Here is a 21,604-nt window from a genome sequence, read left to right as displayed (position 1 = left end):
ACATCACACCCCTATTACTTCTCACATTCCCTGTGTACATAGTGTGTTTATACCTCATTACAGGCACACTGTGCAGTCACATTACACATCACACCCCTATTACTCCTCACATTCCCTGTGTACATAGTGTGTTTATACCTCATTACAGGCACACTGTGCAGTCACATTATACACATCACACCCCTATTACTTCTCACATTCCCTGCATACATAGTGTGTTTATACCTCATTACAGGCACACTGTGCAGTCACATTATACATCACACCCCTATTACCTCTCACATTCCCTGTGTACATAGTGTGTTTATACCTCATTACAGGCACACTGTACAAGTCACATTACACATCACACCCCCATTACTTCTCACATTCCCTGTGTACATAGTGTGTTTATACCTCATTACAGGCACACTGTGCAATCACATACACATCACACCCCTATTACTTCTCACATCCCTGTGTACATAGTGTGTTTATACCTCATTACAGGCACACTGTGCAGTCACATTATACATCACACCCCTATTACTTCTCACATTCCCTGTGTACATAGTGTGTTTATACCTCATTACAGGCACACTGTGCAGTCACATTACACACATCACACCCCTATTACTTCTCACATTCCCTGTGTACATAGTGTGTTTATACCTCATTACAGGCACACCGTGCAGTCACATTACACACATCACACCCCTATTACTTCTCACATTCCCTGTGTACATAGTGTGTTTATACCTCATTACAGGCACACCGTGCAGTCATATTACACACATCACACCCCTATTACTTCTCACATTCCCTGTGTACATAGTGTGTTTATACCTCATTACAGGCACACTGTGCAGTCACATTACACATCACACCCCTATTACTTCTCACATTCCCTGTGTACATAGTGTGTTTATACCTCATTACAGGCACACTGTGCAGACACATTACACATCACACCCCTATTACTTCTCACATTCCCTGTGTACATAGTGTGTTTATACCTCATTACAGGCACGCTGTGAAGTCACATTACACACATCACACCCCTATTACTTCTCACTTTCCCTGTGTACATAGTATGTTTATACCTCATTACAGGCACACTGTGCAGTCACATTACACATCACACCCCTATTACTTCTCACATTCCCTGTGTACATAGTGTGTTTATACCTCATTACAGGCACACTGTGCAGTCACATTACACATCACACCCCTATTACTTCTCACATTCCCTGTGTACATAGTGTGTTTATACCTCATTACAGGCACACTGTGCAGTCACATTATACATCACACCCCTATTACTTCTCACATTCCCTGTGTACATAGTGTGTTTATACCTCATTACAGGCACACTGTGCAGTCACATTACACATCACACCCCTATTACTTCTCACATTCCCTGTGTACATAGTGTGTTTATACCTCATTATAGGCACACTGTGCAGTCACATTACACACATCACACCTCTATTACTTCTCACATTCCCTGTGTACACAGTGTGTTTATACCTCATTACAGGCACACTGTGCAGTCACATTACACACATCACACCCCTATTACTTCTCACATTCCCTGTGTACATAGTGTGTTTATACCTCATTACAGGCACACTGTGCAGTCACATTACACATCACACCCCTATTACTTCTCACATTCCCTGTGTACATAGTGTGTTTATACCTCATTATAGGCACACTGTGCAGTCACATTACACACATCACACCTCTATTACTTCTCACATTCCCTGTGTACACAGTGTGTTTATACCTCATTACAGGCACACTGTGCAGTCACATTACACACATCACACCCCTATTACTTCTCACATTCCCTGTGTATATAGTGTGTTTATACCTCATTACAGGCACACTGTGCAGTCACATTACACATCACACCCCTATTACTCCTCACATTCCCTGTGTACATAGTGTGTTTATACCTCATTACAGGCACACTGTGCAGTCACATTATACACATCACACCCCTATTACTTCTCACATTCCCTGCATACATAGTGTGTTTATACCTCATTACAGGCACACTGTGCAGTCACATTATACATCACACCCCTATTACCTCTCACATTCCCTGTGTACATAGTATGTTTATACCTCATTACAGGCACACTGTGCAGTCACATTACACATCACACCCCTATTACTTCTCACATTCCCTGTGTACATAGTGTGTTTATACCTCATTACAGGCACACTGTGCAGTCACATACACATCACACCCCTATTACTTCTCACATTCCCTGTGTACATAGTGTGTTTATACCTCATTACAGGCACACTGTGCAGTCACATTACACACATCACACCCCTATTACTTCTCACATTCCCTGTGTACATAGTGTGTTTATACCTCATTACAGGCACACCGTGCAGTCACATTACACACATCACACCCCTATTACTTCTCACATTCCCTGTGTACATAGTGTGTTTATACCTCATTACAGGCACACCGTGCAGTCATATTACACACATCACACCCCTATTACTTCTCACATTCCCTGTGTACATAGTGTGTTTATACCTCATTACAGGCACACTGTGCAGTCATATTACACACATCACACCCCTATTACTTCTCACATTCCCTGTGTACATAGTGTGTTTATACCTCATTACAGGCACACTGTGAAGTCACATTACACACATCACACCCCTATTACTTCTCACTTTCCCTGTGTACATAGTATGTTTATACCTCATTACAGGCACACTGTGCAGTCACATTACACATCACACCCCTATTACTTCTCACATTCCCTGTGTACATAGTGTGTTTATACCTCATTACAGGCACACTGTGCAGTCACATTACACATCACACCCCTATTACTTCTCACATTCCCTGTGTACATAGTGTGTTTATACCTCATTACAGGCACACTGTGCAGTCACATTATACATCACACCCCTATTACTTCTCACATTCCCTGTGTACATAGTGTGTTTATACCTCATTACAGGCACACTGTGCAGTCACATTACACATCACACCCCTATTACTTCTCACATTCCCTGTGTTCATAGTGTGTTTATACCTCATTATAGGCACACTGTGCAGTCACATTACACACATCACACCTCTATTACTTCTCACATTCCCTGTGTACACAGTGTGTTTATACCTCATTACAGGCACACTGTGCAGTCACATTACACACATCACACCCCTATTACTTCTCACATTCCCTGTGTACATAGTGTGTTTATACCTCATTACAGGCACGCTGTTCAGTCACATTATACATCACACCCCTATTACTTCTCACATTCCCTGTGTACATAGTTGGTTTATACCTCATTACAGGCACACTGTGCAGTCACATTACACATCACACCCCTATTACTTCTCACATTCCCTGTGTACATAGTGTGTTTATACCTCATTACAGGCACACTGTGCAGTCACATTACACATCACACCCCTATTACTTCTCACATTCCCTGTGTACATAGTGTGTTTATACCTCATTATAGGCACACTGTGCAGTCACATTACACACATCACACCTCTATTACTTCTCACATTCCCTGTGTACACAGTGTGTTTATACCTCATTACAGGCACACTGTGTAGTCACATTACACACATCACACCCCTATTACTTCTCACATTCCCTGTGTATATAGTGTGTTTATACCTCATTACAGGCACACTGTGCAGTCACATTACACATCACACCCCTATTACTCCTCACATTCCCTGTGTACATAGTGTGTTTATACCTCATTACAGGCACACTGTGCAGTCACATTATACACATCACACCCCTATTACTTCTCACATTCCCTGCATACATAGTGTGTTTATACCTCATTACAGGCACACTGTGCAGTCACATTATACATCACACCCCTATTACCTCTCACATTCCCTGTGTACATAGTATGTTTATACCTCATTACAGGCACACTGTGCAGGCACATTACACACATCACACCCCTATTACTTCTCACATTCCTTGTGTACATAGTGTGTTTATACCTCATTACAGGCACACTGTGCAGTCACATTACACATCACACCCCTATTACTTCTCACATTCCCTGTGTACATAGTGTGTTTATACCTCATTACAGGCACACTGTGCAGTCACATTATACATCACACCCCTATTACTTCTCACATTCCCTGTGTACATAGTGTGTTTATACCTCATTACAGGCACACTGTGCAGTCACATTACACATCACACCCCTATTACTTCTCACATTCCCTGTGTACATAGTGTGTTTATACCTCATTACAGGCACACTGTGCAGTCACATTACACACATCACACCTCTATTACTTCTCACATTCCCTGTGTACACAGTGTGTTTATACCTCATTACAGGCACACTGTGCAGTCACATTACACACATCACACCCCTATTACTTCTCACATTCCCTGTGTACATAGTGTGTTTATACCTCATTACAGGCACGCTGTTCAGTCACATTACACACATCACACCCCTATTACTTCTCACATTCCCTGTGCACATAGTGTGTTAATAACTCATTACAGTTGTAATGTTTCTCTATTTTCAGCGGAAAGTTCTGGTATCAGGAAACCTATGGAAACTCCTCAATCTGTGTTCCTAAACTGTGTAATGGAAGATGATGTCATCACACATGATAATGTAGAAAAAAACAACAGTACCCCAAATAATCACCCAGGCATTCTCCGTCCATCTATCCCTGGAGGGCCACATGAGGAAGGCCAGCAGAGATCTCACACTAGTGAAAAGCCTTATGCTTGTTCTGAATGTGTAGGAAATGTTTTTCAAAGAAATCCTATCTTGCTGTACATCTCAGGTCTCACACTGGAGAGAGGCCGTTTTCATGTACAGAGTGTGGGAAATATTTTGGGCAGAAGTCACATCTTGTGGTACATGAAAGATCTCACAATGGTGAGAAGCCTTTTTCATGTCCTGAATGTGGGAAATGTTTTATTTGGAAATCACAACTTGCTGCACATGAGCGATCACACACAGGAGAGAAACCATATCCATGTACTGAGTGTGGGAAACGTTTTGGGTGTAAATCAGACTTTAACAAACATAAGAGATATCACACCGGTGAAAAGCCATATTTGTGTCCTGAGTGTGGGAAATGTTTTGGATGCAAGTCATATCATCTTGTCCATCAGAAATCTCACAACATTGAGAAGCTGTATCCATGTCCTAAGTGCAAGAAGTTGTTTGCTAAAAAATCAGAGCTTGTCAGACATGAGAGATATCACTCCACTGGTAAGCAATTTTCATGTCCCGAGTGTGGAAAATATTTCATACAGAAATCCCATCTTGTTGTACACATGAGATCTCACACTGGTGAAAAGCCTTATCCATGCCCTGAGTGTGGGAAATGTTTCAGGTGCAAATCAAATCTGGCCAAACACAAGAGATCTCATACCGGTGAGAAGCCCTATTCATGTGCCGAGTGTGGGAAATGCTTTGTACAGAAATCACATCTTGTTAGACACGAGAGTTCTCACACCAGTCAGAAGAAGCAGAATTTGGGTAAAATGGGGGGAACATCCAGAGAGGGGTTACAGCTGGGAGCGGACACCAGAAGGGAACAGATGACACACAGCAGAGGGCCGGAGGTGCAAAGCTGAGACAGGAAAGCAACAGAAGTGAGAGGACACTAAGAGAGGAATGCAAATGCAGCTGAACTGTCCTCACTGTGGCCACTCCAAGAAAGCTTCTTTCAGGATAAGTGGCTGGCCGGGTCCTGTCATGTCACTCTATGGAGGGCCAAAGTCCGAAAAGTAATAATTATTTAAATATTGGTCACATTAGTTGGCCACTTTGCAAATTGGCTAGTGAGCAGTGCTGCTCAGATACCCCTTTTCAAAATCCGGATCCGATTTGGATCCGGATACCCCTCTATCCGACAAAAAATTTTCTATCTGATTTCGGGTCCGATATCCGACCCTAGTATCCGCCAGATTCGGATATCCGGATGGAAAACCGTAAGTGGCCTTTAAATTGCTTTAAAAACGTTTTTTAGGGTATATGAGGCATGTAGCATCATTATTTTGTAAAGGGAAACACTAATTGATGATGTGGGGACTTACAATCCCCCCCCCCCAAAAAAAAAAATCAACATCAGGAATGGTATCAGGAAGCGGTCGTACTGCCGCAGTTGAGGCCTCCCCACAACTCGGACAGCACAGACACCTCCCAAAAAATTACACAGCAATTGTGTTTAGATAGTCGACCATGGCACTTGTAGGTACCACGGCACAATAAAAAATTAGGAGAGGTTCCAGGAAGCGGTCGTACTGCCGCAGTTGGGGCCTCCCCACAACTCGGACAGCACAGACACCTCCCAAAAAATTACACAGCTATTGTGTTTAGATAGTTGACCATGGCACTTGTAGGTACCACGGCACAGTAAAAAATTAGGAGAGGTTCCAGGAAGCGGTCGTACTGCCGCAGTTGGGGCCTCCCCACAACTCTGACAGCACTGACATGGGGAAGAGGGCTGCCATCTCTGCTGACCCATCATCTTCTGCACCGCTGACAGTGCTATCCTCCTCCTCTGATTCCGGAGCCTCATCTTGCTCTCTCCACCCCCGCAGTACTGCAGCTGCACTCCACTGTGCCCCCTCCTCTTCAAGGTCAGGGACCTCCAACTCCTCCTCCTGCTGCACAGAGGTGGACTGCGAAGGTTGCTGCTGCTGCTCCTGCTGAATCAAGGCTTCCTCTCCCACTTCCACCAGAGCATCGAGGGCCTTTTCCAGCATGCACACAATGGTCACCCACTCACACAGCGACGCATGGTCCCGGCTGACCATGTTGGTGGCCTCCAGGAAGGGTGCCAGCACCAAGCACACCAGTTGCATTTTTCCCCAATCAGCACTGAGGATGATGTCTGGGAGGTGGGTGGTGCCAGTCCCCAACAAGTTGGCATCCATGGTGGCTTTGGCCAGGTATAGGTTGACAGCCCGCCTCTGTTCAACCAGACGTTCCAACATTGCCAGGGTGGAATTCCAGCGTGTTGGAACGTCTATAATGAGTCGGTGCCGTGGGAGGTTCAGCTCCAGCTGCACGGCTTCCAGGGACGCTGTGGCACTACCCGAGCGACGAAAATGACCCACCGTTTTCCTTGCCGCTCCCAAAAGACTGTCCATCCCCTGGTAGGTGTGCAGGAATTTCTGCACCACCAGGTTCAGGACGTGGGCCAGACAGGGGATGTGGGTGAGGTTTCCCCACTGGATGGCGGCAACCCAATTTGCCCCATTGTCGGCCACCACCTCTCCAACTCCTCTCTTGCTCTCGGAGCTTGGCCAGGACGTGGTCTGCCGTAAGCTTGTTCTTCCCCACGGTGACCATCTGCAGCAGCGCTTGGCAGTGGTGGGCCTTCACGCTGCTGCTGAGGCGGGGGTGTTTGGCGGCGGATGAAACCGGATCACAGCTGGAACCTGCTGCACTTCCCCTGACCCTGCTGCGGGGTGGCACCACCCACTGGGGTGATGAAGCTGCTGTCCCCTCCTCACCCCCTTCCACCAAACTGACCCAGTGCACGGTGAAAGACAGGTTCCGGCCTGTCCCGAACTGACTTGACCATGAGTCCATGGTCACATGGACGCGCGCACCCAACGCATGATCCAGCCCACGCTCCACGTTCACCTTGACAAAACGGTGCAGTGCTGGAATGGCCTTGCGTGCAAAGTAGTGCCGGCTGGGGATTGGCCAATCCGGCGCTGCGCACTGCAGGAGCACACGCATCTGGCTCCCCTCCCGCACAAACGAGTACGGGAGGAGCTGGGAGGACATGGCCCGTGTAAGCAAGCCATTCAGCCAGCGTATGCGACGGCTGCCGGGAGGCTGAACCCTGACCACAAAAGAGTCACTCAGCAGGGTCTGGTGGTGGGGGCGTTTTAGGCTTGCACGTGAAGCCGAGGAGGGAGCAGAGGAGACCACTAAGGAGGACTGGCTGTCTGAACAGGCCTCAGTGTCAGCAGGAGTGGCAAAGGTGGTTATGGTGCTCTGACCTCTGCAAGGGCCAGCGCCAGCTTCCTTCAGCCTCTTGAACTCCAAATGCTCAGGTTTGTGCTTATTGGTTTCTTGAACTCCAAATGCTCAGGTTTGTGCTTATTGGCCAGATGGTTGGTGAAGCTGGAGGTGCCATAAGTGGAGGGGTTAGACCCTCTGCTCAGCTTCACATGGCATAATTTGCAAGTTACAAACTTGCTATCAAGTGAGGGCAGATGGAAAAACTGCCATATTGGGGATTGCAGTTTGCCCTTACGTGGCTCAGAATGGGATGCTGATGTGGATTTTATCACAGTGGTGGTTGGGGCCTGGGGTTGAGTGGTGCGGCTGGTGGTAGTAGTGCCACTGGCAGATGGAGCAGCAGGCTCTGGTTCACGCATTCCATGCCCACTGCTGCTCCTGCCAATCCCTGCAATGCTGATCCTGCGTTCCAGACCCACTGAATTCTCCTCCTCAGAGTCAGAGCTGCTGACATCCCCCTCCGGTCGCTGGTAGTCCGGGTCCTTCACCTCCCCATCAACATCAAACTCCCCCTCCTCAAACAACTGCTGGGATGATGAGCCCGCCTCAAACTCCTCTTCTGCTAACACATCATGGACGGGCTCCCCCCCAACAATTACTGTCAGCATCTCAGACTCTTCCGCAAAGCCAATTTTGCTAAGAATGTTTTCTCTAGGGCTGGTGGTGGCCTCACTGGCTTGCTCGTCGTCATACGCCATCTGCTGCATCACAGACGCGGCGTCTTTCTCCTCCAATTTGCGCCGCTGACCCTGCTTGAATATGGACGCAACAACACGCTGCTGCGACTGTGCAGTGTGACTCCCCCTAACAGCTGGACGGCCAGTGGGTAGCGGCGGAATGGAGATTGCGGCAGAACTGCTGCCGGAGGCCGCAATGTTGCTCCCTCTCCTCTTGGCCTTGCTGCCCCTCCCCCTGCTGCCAGTGCCAGACATAGTACCAGATAGGTGATGGGTGATGTCACAGTCAGATTATGTGTGGGGTACTTGTACTTTATTATTGGCGGCAATGGCGGCGGGCTTGGACTGTGAATCAGCACGGAGTGAGTGACAGACAGGAGCTGAGTACAACAACAAAACACACTGACACTGCTACTAAGGATAATAGCAGGCCAGCCAGTAGCACCAAGGAGCCTGCACTGTGTGCACACACAGCATACACAGACAAAGACACAGGACCTAGCAGGCACAGGCAGCTGCTGCAGCTGAGAGACTGACTGACACGAACAAATTACACAGACTAGCTAACTACAACACAGTAAAACAATTGTATACAGAAGGTGTTTTAGTGTTAAAACGCTGGGTTTATCACTGGGATAATGCACTTGCTTCAGCCAAACACACTGGACAAAGTATCTCAGTGGCAGTCTCAGCAAGGACGAGATTCTCATCATGGCCCCCTACTTATATACAGGAGGGACTGGCCAAGGTTCCCCTCTGTGATTGGTTGCTTGGGCTTAGGCTGGGAGTGCTCTGATTGGCTGAATGACGTCATGGATGTCATCTCCATGGTAACAGTACCCGGATCCGGATATCCGCAGATATCCGGGCATGCGACCAACTACCGCAGATAGCTATCCGGATTTTGGCCCAGGAATCCGGATCCGGTCGGATAGGCTTAAAAAGTTCGGATATCTGGGTCTATTCGGATATCCGGAATCTTGTTGAGCAGCACTGCTAGTGAGATCCGGTAGCGGCCATTCTTCTGGTTCTAACAAAATAGTGTTATAATAAAAAGTGTTACAAACATATAAGTACCAGCTGAACAATAAGCTCTCTGGCAAAACGGAGAACTCAGGCAAATCCACTGACACGCAGAGTCACCTGCTGGTGAGTGGCGATACTCCACAATTGTCAGACTGTTAGCACCACCACCAGGTTAAGCAAGGTACAGCAGTATTTCTAACACAAAGGTCTTACATCACCAGCGAAAGCTGAACTGCCACTAACCAAGAACTGCTATAGCCTTATGTCTGTGTACCACAGAATCACCATCACTAAGGCATTACCTGGTGTACATGGCATAATGGGGAGGGGGGGGGGGGTGATGTGCTGAATGCTGAAGATATTTGTATCTCTGTCTTGTATTGTTGTTTCCTACAATAAATGATGTATGTTGTATGAGTACAGGTAGCTATGTAAAGAGTCTGGATATTAATACTGCTGTGTTCATCCCCCAAATATCTACTCCTGAGTAATACACTCTCCATAGGCCTGTCTATATGTCCATCCACTGGTTGTATAGCTGGACCTCCAAGACTCTGATTATGCCTGGAAAGCAGTATGGTTGCACAGCACTTAGCAGTGAACAGCAGAGATGGCCCAAACCGTTCGCCGGGTGAATCTTTCTGGGCCTTCTACTACTTCCGGGTCGCTCTAACCCGGAGTAGTACGCCTGCACTGCCCGGTGGAGCGCGTCCTAGATCGCGCTCCTGTTGCCGGGCACTCCCTGTGCATGAGCGTGACGTCACTCATGACGTCACGCTCATGCGCAGAAAGTGCCCGGAAACAGGAGCGCGATCTAGGACACGCTCCGCCGGGCAGCGCAGGCGTACTACTCCGGGTTATTGCGACCCGGAAGTAGTAGAAGGCCCACAGATTTTGAGATGTTTGCCGGCGAACGGTTCGGGTACCGTTCGCAACATCTCTAGTGAACAGGGCTGCTTGAAAATTCTTGTGTAGTAGTTCTCTGCCCAATGCAGCTATTTCTGCTTGTGAGTTAGTGGTGGCCAAATAGAAGGTCTATGCATAGTAGCAAGACTCTGGAGGACTCTACAGCTTGATGTCCATAGGACTCCAGAGGCACCGACAGCTTCAAATATCTGTTTGCTGCTATGTAATGGCATTTTAACAGCTGCTCTCTTGATGCATGGATTTTGCAGATATGTCTTCAATGTGCCTTTATCTGCACAAACCTATTTGTGCTCTGAGTCAGCTCTGAGTCAGCTCTGAGTCAGCCACAAATCTCTTAATAGGGCGATAATCATGCTTAAGTTTTTGTGAAATTTCTAATGTTTTCATACCTCATCCAAGGCATTGAACTATTTCACTCTTTTCGGCAGCAGAGAGATCCTTTTCTTTCCTTTTTCTTTTCCATATTGGTTGCTAACTGTGGTCTGCTTAATAATGTGGAATGTCCTTCTTAAAGTGGACCTGTACTCTTGCACAGAACAGAAGGAAAAAATAGATAAATGCACCCTGTATGTATTTAGAGAGTTTAGCCTGTTTAATCTCCCCCCCCCCCATTATTATCTAATCACAAGTTGTAATCTGATCTCTGCCTGTGTCACATGACTGCTTTGGCAGATGAGCTCATTTGAAAGCACTGGTTGTTAACAATATGTCTGTTAACATCCAGTGCTGGTTTATTTTAGGATTTGTATCAGCTGTAACAAAGAAATGTTTTTTTGTTTAAAGGTTTTCATGCTGTTTCTTATCTTTTAGAGCAGAGAGGATGTTCTGAGTTCAGGTCTATTTTATGCAGGTTATCCTTTCATTGGGCACACCTGCTAAACTACTTTTGTTGGTCACTTGAGATGATGTCACAGGGGTGTGGTAGAAGGGGGGGGGGGGGGAGTTTCAAGTGCTCCAAATCAGCCCATCCTGGGTGTGGCTGAACCAGAAAAGCCCTGCCTTGGAAGTCACCTCCACTCCAAGTCACTTTTCACACTTATTTCTGGTCTGTCAACATCAGAAGAGGGAGGATGGATCTTTGGCCACCCTAAAGTGTATTCTGAGACATTGGCTGAATGTTATATGTGCCTTCATGGATAGACTGAAGGTGGCCACACACCATACAATTTTCGTGCAATCTGGCTGTACAATCAATCACCAAGTGCTGTTATACTACATGAATGCTGTTAAGATTGTATCAAAATTGTACACTCAGATTGCATGGAAATTGTATGGTGTGTGGCCACCTTTAGAGAAGTTCTAGATGGGGTTCTTCAGGTGGATTGTTTGGACATGAGGGTTGATTCATAAAAATGTGCGGTCGTACTACATAGCGTGCATTCCTAAGTTACGCGTGCTGTGAAGTAGCGTGGCCACTACTACGTTAATTAATGTAGTAGCGGCCGTGCTAGTGAGGCAGTGTAATGTGTAGTATGTACTGGAAATGTTGGAGTGGAAGCGTAAGTATAATGTTATACTCACAAGTCTGGGTTACCATCCAGGTAACCACTGTATAGGCAGGTGGGGAGTATTAGACTTGTCCCCACTCAGGATTAAGAAGTCGCTCTCTGTAGTTCAGAAAAAAAGAACCAAATCCCCTTCACCAGGGGTGGACACAGTAATTATTTGTTGTACAGAGGCGCCAGTAGTGTAAAAAGGAGATAAAAACAAGTGCAACGCGTTCTGTGGGCATATCCCACTTCAGGCTATAATGAGGAGTAAACAACTCATGCAATCTAGTAGACAGCTTACAGAGGCGCTAAGCTGTCTACTAGATCACATGAGTTGTTTACTCCTTATTATAACCTGATAAAGGGGGATATGCCCGGGAAACGCATTGCACTTGTCCGGAGTATGTAAATACATTGTTTCTGTTGGAAAAACCACCAGCATCTTGTGTCTACATTGGGGAAGTCCATCACCAACCCCCCAACTTTTAAAGTTCTTATCTCCTTTTTACATGACTGGCGCCTCTGTACAGCTGTATAATTCTATATGTGCAGTGATGGATAGACTAAGGCCACATACACACATCAGACTATAGTCTTTGGAAAATGAAAGATCACAGACCAATCTTACCCCCTTCCATGTAGTATGAGAGCCATACCTTCACAGTCTATTCTATGGAGCTGAACTCTACATCAGAAAAAACTCTTTGCAAGATGCTGCACACACAGATGCTGTACAGACACAAAAGATCAGTATCTGCAAAAGATCTGTTCCTGCCAAAAATCCATTCCTGCAAATTGCAATGATAGTCTATGAGATCTGCAGATCATCATACACACATGATTTAACTGACATTCATCTGCAGATCAGATCCACCAGGATGGATTTTCAGATCTGCGGATGATTGTTTGATCTGCAGATGGATGTCAGTTAAATCATGTGTGTATGATGATCTGCAGATCTCATAGACTATTATTGCAATTTGCAGGAATGGATTTTTGGCAGGAATAGATCTTTTGCAGATACTGATCTTTTGTGTCTGTACAGCATCTGTGTGTGCAGCATCTTGCAAAGATTTTTTTCTGATGTAGAGTTCAGCTCCATAGAAAAGACTGTGAATGTATGGCTCTCATACTACATGAAGGGTGGTAAGATTGGTCTGTGATCTTTCATTTTCCAAAGACTATGGTCTGATGTGTGTATGAGCCTTTAGAGAAGTTCTAGATGGGGTTCCTCAGATGGATTGGTTGGACATGAGGGTTGATTCATAAAAAAAACCCAAGGTGCGCGCACTACATGCGGTCGTACTACTAAGCGTGCATTCCTAAGTTACACGTGCTCTGAAGTAGCGTGGCCACTACTACGTTAACCTCCCTGGCGGTAAGCCCGTGCTGAGCACGGGCTATGCCGCCGGGAGGCACCGCTCAGGCCCCGCTGGGCCGATTTGCATAATTTTTTTTGCTGCACGCAGCTAGCACTTTGCTAGCTGCGTGCAGTGCCCGATCGCTGCCGCTACCCGCCGATCTGCTGCTATCCGTCGCGCCGCAGCCGCCCCCCCCCCCCACCAGACCCCGTGCGCTGCCTGGCCAATCAGTGCCAGGCAGCGCTGTGGGGTGAATCGGAGTCCCCCTTGACGTCACGACGTCGGTGACGTCATCCCGCCCCGTCGCCATGGCGACGGGGGAAGCCCTCCAGGAGATCCCGTTCTTCGAACGGGATCTCCTGATCTCCGATCGCCGGAGGCGATCGGAGGGGCTGAGGGGATGCCGCTGAGCAGCGGGTATCATGTAGCGAGACTTTGTCTCGCTACATGAAAAAGAATTATTATTTTTTTAAAAACCGCATTTGCTGCCCCCTGGCGGATTTTTAGCAAACCGCCAGGAGGGTTAATTCATATAGTAGCAGCCGTGCTAGTGAGGTATCGCGGTCATGCTACTTCACAGTGCGCGGCAATTAAAGGAGCGCACATACAGTAACTTAGGAAACGGCGAGTGTAACAACCGCACGCACGTTGTTTTTTAACTCGCGCTGCTAGAGCAGCACACTTTGATATTCTCGGCTCAAAGTGTCAGACTAATCAGCTAATTCATCCGAAACACCTGCAAAAGGTTCCTATTTCATTTATTAGTTTCACCTGTTAAGTTGAATTACTAAAATAAATGAACTTTTGCATAATATTCAAAATGAACAAGTTTCATCTCTATATTTGCATAGGACATGGACCATAGTGAATCCAGCATAAGTGTTAACCTAGTCTTAGAAGTCAAGTGTATTCCCATTCCATTCCCATGCACCTGATATATAAATTAGGAGATGATTGGATACAGGTGTTTGGGCTGGAGGTGAGATACAGGAATTCTGGGGTTGGAGAGGAGGGCAGGTTATTGCTATATGTGTTACAATCACTGCTATAGACACCCCAATGCCTCAGTGCTGCACCCCAAATGTAAATTAGAAGGAGATGATTGGATACAGGTGTTTGGGCTGGAGGTGAGATACAGGAATTCTGGGGTGGAGAGGGGGACAGGTTATTGTTATATGTGTTACAATCACTGCTATAGACACCCCAATGCCTCAGTGCTGCACCCCAAATGTAAATTAGAAGGAGATGATTGGATACAGGTGTTTGGGCTTGAGGTGAGATACAGGAGTTCTGGGGTGGAGAGGGGGACAGGTTATTGTTATATGTGTTACAATCACTGCTATAGACACCCCAATGCCTCAGTGCTGCACCCCAAATGTAAATTAGAAGGAGATTATTGGATACAGGTGTTTGGGCTGGAGGTGAGATACAGGAATTCTGGGGTGGAGAGGGGGACAGGTTATTGTTATATGTGTTACAATCACTGCTATAGACACCCCAATGCCTCAGTGCTGCACCCCAAATGTAAATTAGATGATTGGATACAGGTGTTTGGGCTTGAGGTGAGATACAGGAATTCTGGGGTGGAGAAGAGGACAGGTTATTGTTATATGTGTTGCAATCACTGCTATAGACAATTGTGGGAAGCTGGTAATTTTGATCTGGTAAAGGCCAGAACTAGAGAAAGTATGCAACCTTTGAACTGGATCCGGTCTACCATCCTCTTGTGCCATTTCCATCTCTGTCCCCCTCCTGCACTGCCCCAGCCCAGTGTGTAAAGCACAGCAGCTGGGCTCTCACCTCACCGCTGCAGTCCAGCAATGTGCGGCCACCCTCTCCACTCACAGCTTGCTCTAGTGCCTGGAGATGCCGAGCACTAGAAAGTGGTGAATGTCAGAGGAAGAAGTACAGCTCTGCATAATGAGGGAGGGGGGGAGGTGAGAGCCCAGCTCCTGCCATGCTATACTCTGCATTATGCACTGAGCTGAGGGAGGGCAGAAGGGGGATTATGTTATAACATGCCACAGGTCAGGGTGCGGTGGCACCCCTATGAGAATGAAAACAGGAGCGCACAGAACCATGGACTTACAGAAACAGAGGTGTGTCTGCTGGCACAGGTAAGATGCTACTTTGCCAAAGTAGGGGCCCTGGGGACTTTATTTAAGTTGGGATGGGGGTAACCACAGAGGACCAAACAGCCTGCTTGGGTGTCTGGGGGATGGAGGGATTGGCATGATGGCACTTAAAGGACACATCCAGGATTAAAAAAAAAACATTACTTACCTTCGGCTTCCTCCAGCCCCTGGCTGCCTATCTGTCTCTCGCCGCAGCTCTGGTCCCAGGTGGTGTCCCGAGGTCCCGGGTCCTGCGGCCATGTGCTCGCGCAGGCGCAGAATATGATTTAACCCCAGATGTGTCCTTTCAGGGCTCGTTCACATTGCAGTCGTGTTTGGCATTTTTAGAGGAGTTTTTTTTCTCCTTCCGGTGCTTGGGTGGCCGCTGCAGTTTTAGTAAAGCGCTTCAATAAGCGCTTTTTCGGAGCGATTGCGTTTTTATACTCAAGTCAGGAAGTGAACTCTTTGACTGGGAAAATAGTAAATACAATGTATTTAATCTTAAAAAAGCGGAACGCAATCGCTGCACAAAGCGATTTTGTGAGCATTTAGCTTTTTCCTATAGCCTCCAATGAGGCAAAATCGCCTCAAAAATGGTCCATGCAGCGCTTTGCTGAACGCACAGCGCACAAACTGCGCTGGTATGAACCTTCTTTTAAAAATCGCCTGCGCTTGGGAAAAGGCCGAAGACGCCTTTAGTGTGACCGAGCCCTCAGGGAATGGGGCAATCAGGGACTAGTAGAAATGGCCCTGACAGACTGTGACTAAAATAAAAACTGACTGAAAGCATGTGGTTCTAGAGACACAGGCTGCAGTTAGCCTTTTCACCACAAGATGGCTATCGCACCTCTCCCGTGTGGAACGCACAGATAGGAAGTAATGAAACCATAGACAAAACTGTGTCGGGCAGTAGGAAGAGTTGCAGGAAGAGGGTGATGAACACACTTTTGGAAGAGGTAATTGTGTGATTGTTGTTATATATTGAGCAGAGCAGAGGTCGGGGTGGTCATAGTACTCCTGTCACTATCCTGATCATCCCCCTTGAAGTAATTGCCATACAAGAGACTTTATATAACTGCTGTGACTTGTTTGCCAGTTTTCTAGTGGCCTCGTACATGTGCCATATATTATGTCTGGCATCTCACCTTCCTTGTAATAATTCAGTCACATCACAGAGACAAGATAAGATGTATATGGAATATAGCCATGTCCCTCCAGTGCTGGCATCTCTCATAGGGTTGCCAGGTCGGCTGATGGAGAAAACCGGACAGGGGGTGGAGTTAGGGGCGGAGTCAGAAGCACACTTTTATGTAGAGTGGGGCTAAGCAATGGGCTTTTTAAAAAAAATTTTTTATAGTATTTATATCGCACTGACATCTTCTGCAGCACATTACAGAGTACATAGCCATGTCACTAACTGTCCTCACCAGTAGTACTGGTCCAGTGCACATAAGAGACAGTTTTTCACCAGTAACTGCACATAAGAGACAGCTTTTCACCAGTAAATGCACATTATAAGAGACACCTTTTCGCCAGTAAATGCACATAATAAGAGACAGCTTTTCCCCAGTAAATGCACAAGAGACAGCTTTTCACCAGTAAATGCACATAATAAGACACAGCTTTTCACCAGTAAATGCACATAATAAGAGACAGCTTTTCACCAGTAAATGCACAAAAGAGACAGCTTTTCACCACTAAATGCACATAATGACAAACAGCCAGTGTTCCCAGTATATGTAGCCAGGGATATATGTGCCCAGTATATGTAGCCAGGGGGTATATATGTCCCAGTATATGTAGGCAGGGGTGTAACTGTCCCAGTATACGTAGGCAGGGGTATATATGTCCCAGTATATGTAGCCAGGGGGTATATGTGCCCAGAATAGGTAGCCAGGGGGTATATGTGCCTAGAATAGGTAGCCAGGAGCTATATGTGCCCAGAATAGGTAGCCAGGGGCTATATGTGCCCAGAATAGGTAGCCAGGGGCTATATGTGCCCAGAATAGGTAGCCAGGGGCTATATGTGCCCGGAATAGGTAGCCAGGGGCTATATGTGCCCGGAATAGGTAGCCAGGGGGTATATGTGCCCGGAATAGGTAGCCAGGGGCTATATGTGCCCAGAATAGGTAGCCAGGGGGTATATGTGCCCGGAATAGGTAGCCAGGGGCTATATGTGCCCAGAATAGGTTAGGTAGCCAGGTGCCCCCCCCCCCCCGCAGGAGGAGAACAGTGCAGCAGAGAGAGAGCTGGGAGCAGCGGTGGAGAAGGGGGGCAATCTCCCCCCCTTCCCTCACCTTAGGGTGCTCTCTCTCCCCCGCTGTCTCCTCCAATATGATGTGCAGGCTGGCGGGTGGCTGCGGGCGGAACTTACCTCTGTGTCGCAGGCGCCGGAAGTTCGGGTCCCGCAGCCGCTGAGATTCGACTCAAAAAAGATCCGGATCAAAGATTCGAATCATTCATGAGCCGGACAACACTATTCAGACTGATTAGTGTTGTCCGGCTCATGAATGATTCGGATCTTTGATCCAGATCTTTTTTGAGTCGAATCTCAGCGGCTGCGGGACCCGTACTTCCGGCGCTGGAGCGACACAGAGGTAAGTTCCGCCTGCAGCCACTCGCCAGCCTGCACATCATCCTGGAGGAGACAGCGGGGGAAAGAGAGCACTCTAAGGTGAGGGAAGGGGGGGAGATTGCCCCCCTTCTCCACCGCTGCTCCCAGCTCTCTCTCTGCTGCGCTGTTCTCCTCCTGCGCTGCGGGGGGCTCTAAACCGGACAACTTAATTGTCCGGTTTAGCATGCCTTTTTGCACCGGACACAGCGCACAAAAACTGGACTGTCCGGTGTAAAACCGGACACCTGGCAACCCTAATCTCTCACCTTCCTAGTAATAATTCACATCACAGAGACAAGAGAAGAGGTATATGGAATATGAGTACATTTGAAAACGGCGCCAGTAGACTTGGGCGCAGGATCCAGCTGTTATACGGCTGATCCTGCTTCTGCACAAGTCCGGGCCGTTTTAATTACTATTCCCCCTCCAGGCCGCCATGGATAGTGGGGAATGAAATAATTCGGCTTCCAGCGATTGCTGGAGGCCGAATTATTGTGTTTTTTAAGGAACCTCGGCTCCGTCTTCTGACAGCTCCGACGTTACTCACTGAGCGCTGCAATAGGAGTGATTCCTATTGTAGTCTATGGAGGCGCCGGCTGCGCCCAAATCTAGCAGTGCTGAAAAGCACTGCTCCGACAAGAGAAGATGTATATGGAGTATAGCCGTGTCCCTCCAGTGCTGGCATCTCACCTTCCTAGCAATAATTCACAGAGACAAGAGAAGATGTATATGGAATATAGCCATGTCCCTCCAGTGCTGGCATCTCACCTTCCTAGTAATAACTCACATCACAGAGACAAGAGAAGATGTATATGGAATATAGCCATGTCCCTCCAGTGCTGGCATCTCACCTTCCTAGTAATAACTCAGTCACATCACAGAGACAAGAGACGATGTATATGGAATATAGCCATGTCCCTCCAGTGCTGGCATCTCACCTTCCTAGTAATAATCCAGTCACATCACAGAGACAAGAGAAGATGTATATGGAATATAGCCATGTCCCTCCAGTGCTTGCATCTCACCTTCCTAGTAATAATTCACATCACAGAGACAAGAGAAGATGTATATGGAATATAGCCATGTCCCTCCAGTGCCGGCATCTCACCTTCCTAGTAATAATTCAGTCACATCACAGAGACAAGAGAAGATGTATATGGAATATAGCCACGTCCCTCCAGTGCTGGCATCTCACCCTCCTAGTAATAATTCAGTCACATCACAGAGACAAGAGAAGATGTATATGGAATATAGCCATGTCCCTCCAGTGCCGGCATCTCACCTTCCTAGTAATAATTCAGTCACATCACAGAGACAAGAGAAGATGTATATGGAATATAGCCATGTCCCTCCAGTGCTGGCATCTCACCTTCCTAGTAATAATTCAGTCACATCACAGAGACAGCATGTCCATTCAGCACTGTCAATACCCTCCAGTATATAATGCCTCCCCCCCCCCCCCAGCAATTCCATTTCTTTCCCAGTATAGCCATGTCCTCCCTGTGTCCCCCAGTATTGCTATTACTCTCCAGTATATAATGCCCCCTACCCCAATACTGCCATTTCTTTTCCAGTATAGCCATGTCCTCCCTGTGTCCCCAGCATTGCCATTATCCTCCAGTATGTAGTGTCCCCCACCTTAGTAATGCCATTTCTTTCCCAGTTTAGCCATGTCCTCCCTGTGTCCCCAGCATTGCCTATATCCTCCAGTATATAATGTCCCCCACCCCAGTAATGCCATTTTTCCCGGTATAGCCATGTCCTCCCTTTGTCCCCCAGCATTGCTATTATCCTCCAGTACACAAGTATGTTTAATTTATGCAGCACCAACCTCTTCCATAGCATTAAACAGAATACAAAACAGACAATACTGGAGAGCACAGATACATGAGTAGTTTAATACACAGTACAACAAGGGCATCCAGCAACACAAGTACAAAATTACATTACCTTCCTCTCATTATCTATCAATGGACAGCAGCAACCTGTACAGATCACATGACCACATCACTGCACATCACTGAGGATGGATGAGGACCAGAGTCACATGACTGAGAAGATATTCAACCTCACCCTGGAGATCATCTATTTGCTGACTGGAGAGGTGAGGAGGATTCTGGGAGGTCACATGATATCACTAATCTCTATTAATTAAAAACACAGCTGACTGGAGAGGTGAAGAGGATTCTGGGAGCTCATGTGACATTATTGTTGGTCTTTCCATACAGAGTTACTCTCCAGTGAAGTCTGGTGATCATGTGACCATCACTGTGCCCCCACCTCATTCCCTGATATCTGAGGGACACAACAAGCAGAAGATGCTGGCAGTCACCAGGAAGATGCTGGAGCTGCTGACAGGAGAGGTGAGCAGTGCTGGGAATTATGGGACATTATCTAGTAACAGCAAGGGGTGTGTCTGGTTTGTTAAATCCATCATAGTACCTTTTATCTTCTGGGCCAGATATGTTTGCAGAGCATAGTGATCCTACAAACCTTGCCTGGATACATTAAATAGTACCAGTATTTCTAGATAGGAAAAGGTCTTATCCCTGCCTAGGATAGTATGACATTTTCATGCATTAGCAGTAATATGAATTTATTCCCCTTCAGCAACACTGTTTTTTCATTCCTTATCAGGTCTGCAGTGCTACTTATGTTCTCTAATAATGTCCAGTCCAAGAAGTGATCACCAGACCAATCTAAATCAAATCAATATTTGGTGTGACCGCCCTCTGCCTTCAAAACAGCATCAATTCTTTTAGGTACACTTGCACACAGTATTTGAAGGAATTCAGCTGGTAGGTTGCTGCAACCATTAGTGGAGAATTAACCACAGATGTTCTGTGGATGTAGGCTTCCTCGCATTCTTCTGTCTCTTCATGTAATCCCAGACACACTCGATGTGGAGATCAGGGCTCTGTAGAGGCCATACCGTCACTTCCAGGACTTTATTCTTCTTTATGCTGAAGAAGACTCTGGCTGTATGTTTGGGGTCTTTGTAGAATACATTTGGGGCCAATCATATGCCTCCTTGATGGTATTGCATGATGGATAATTATCTGCCAATATTTCTCAGCATTGGGAACACCATTCATCCTGACCAATTCTCCAACTCAGTTTGCTGAAATGCAGCCCCAAATGTTCAAGGAACCTCCACCATGCTTCACTGTTGCCTGCAGACACTCATTATTGTACCAATCTCATGCCCTTCAAAGCACAAACTGCCTTCTGCTACAGCCAAATATTTCACATTTTTTAATTTTGACTTATCAGTTCTGAGCACCTGCTGCCATTTCCCTGCACCCCAGTTCCTATGTTTTCGTGCATACTTGAGTCGCTGTGCAAAATTGTCACTGTTTAAAGGGCA

The 21,604-nt window shown here is 46.9% G+C and overlaps 1 protein-coding gene across 1 annotated transcript in view; it reads left to right on the top strand.

The window, feature by feature from the left end:
- Positions 1-21,604, top strand: part of LOC137537127 (uncharacterized) — a 627,974-nt gene that overhangs the window by 592,252 nt on the left and 14,118 nt on the right. Inside the window, 3 exon segments of the mRNA XM_068259259.1 lie at positions 4,778-5,609; positions 20,252-20,341; positions 20,466-20,600. Coding sequence (XP_068115360.1) covers positions 4,778-5,609; positions 20,252-20,341; positions 20,466-20,600 — 1,057 coding nt within the window.

This window comes from Hyperolius riggenbachi, chromosome 10 (genome assembly GCF_040937935.1).
Source record: "Hyperolius riggenbachi isolate aHypRig1 chromosome 10, aHypRig1.pri, whole genome shotgun sequence".
NCBI lineage: Eukaryota > Metazoa > Chordata > Amphibia > Anura > Hyperoliidae > Hyperolius > Hyperolius riggenbachi.
The sequence above is the reverse complement of the archived record's forward strand: the minus strand, read 5'-3'. Positions and strand labels throughout refer to the sequence as shown.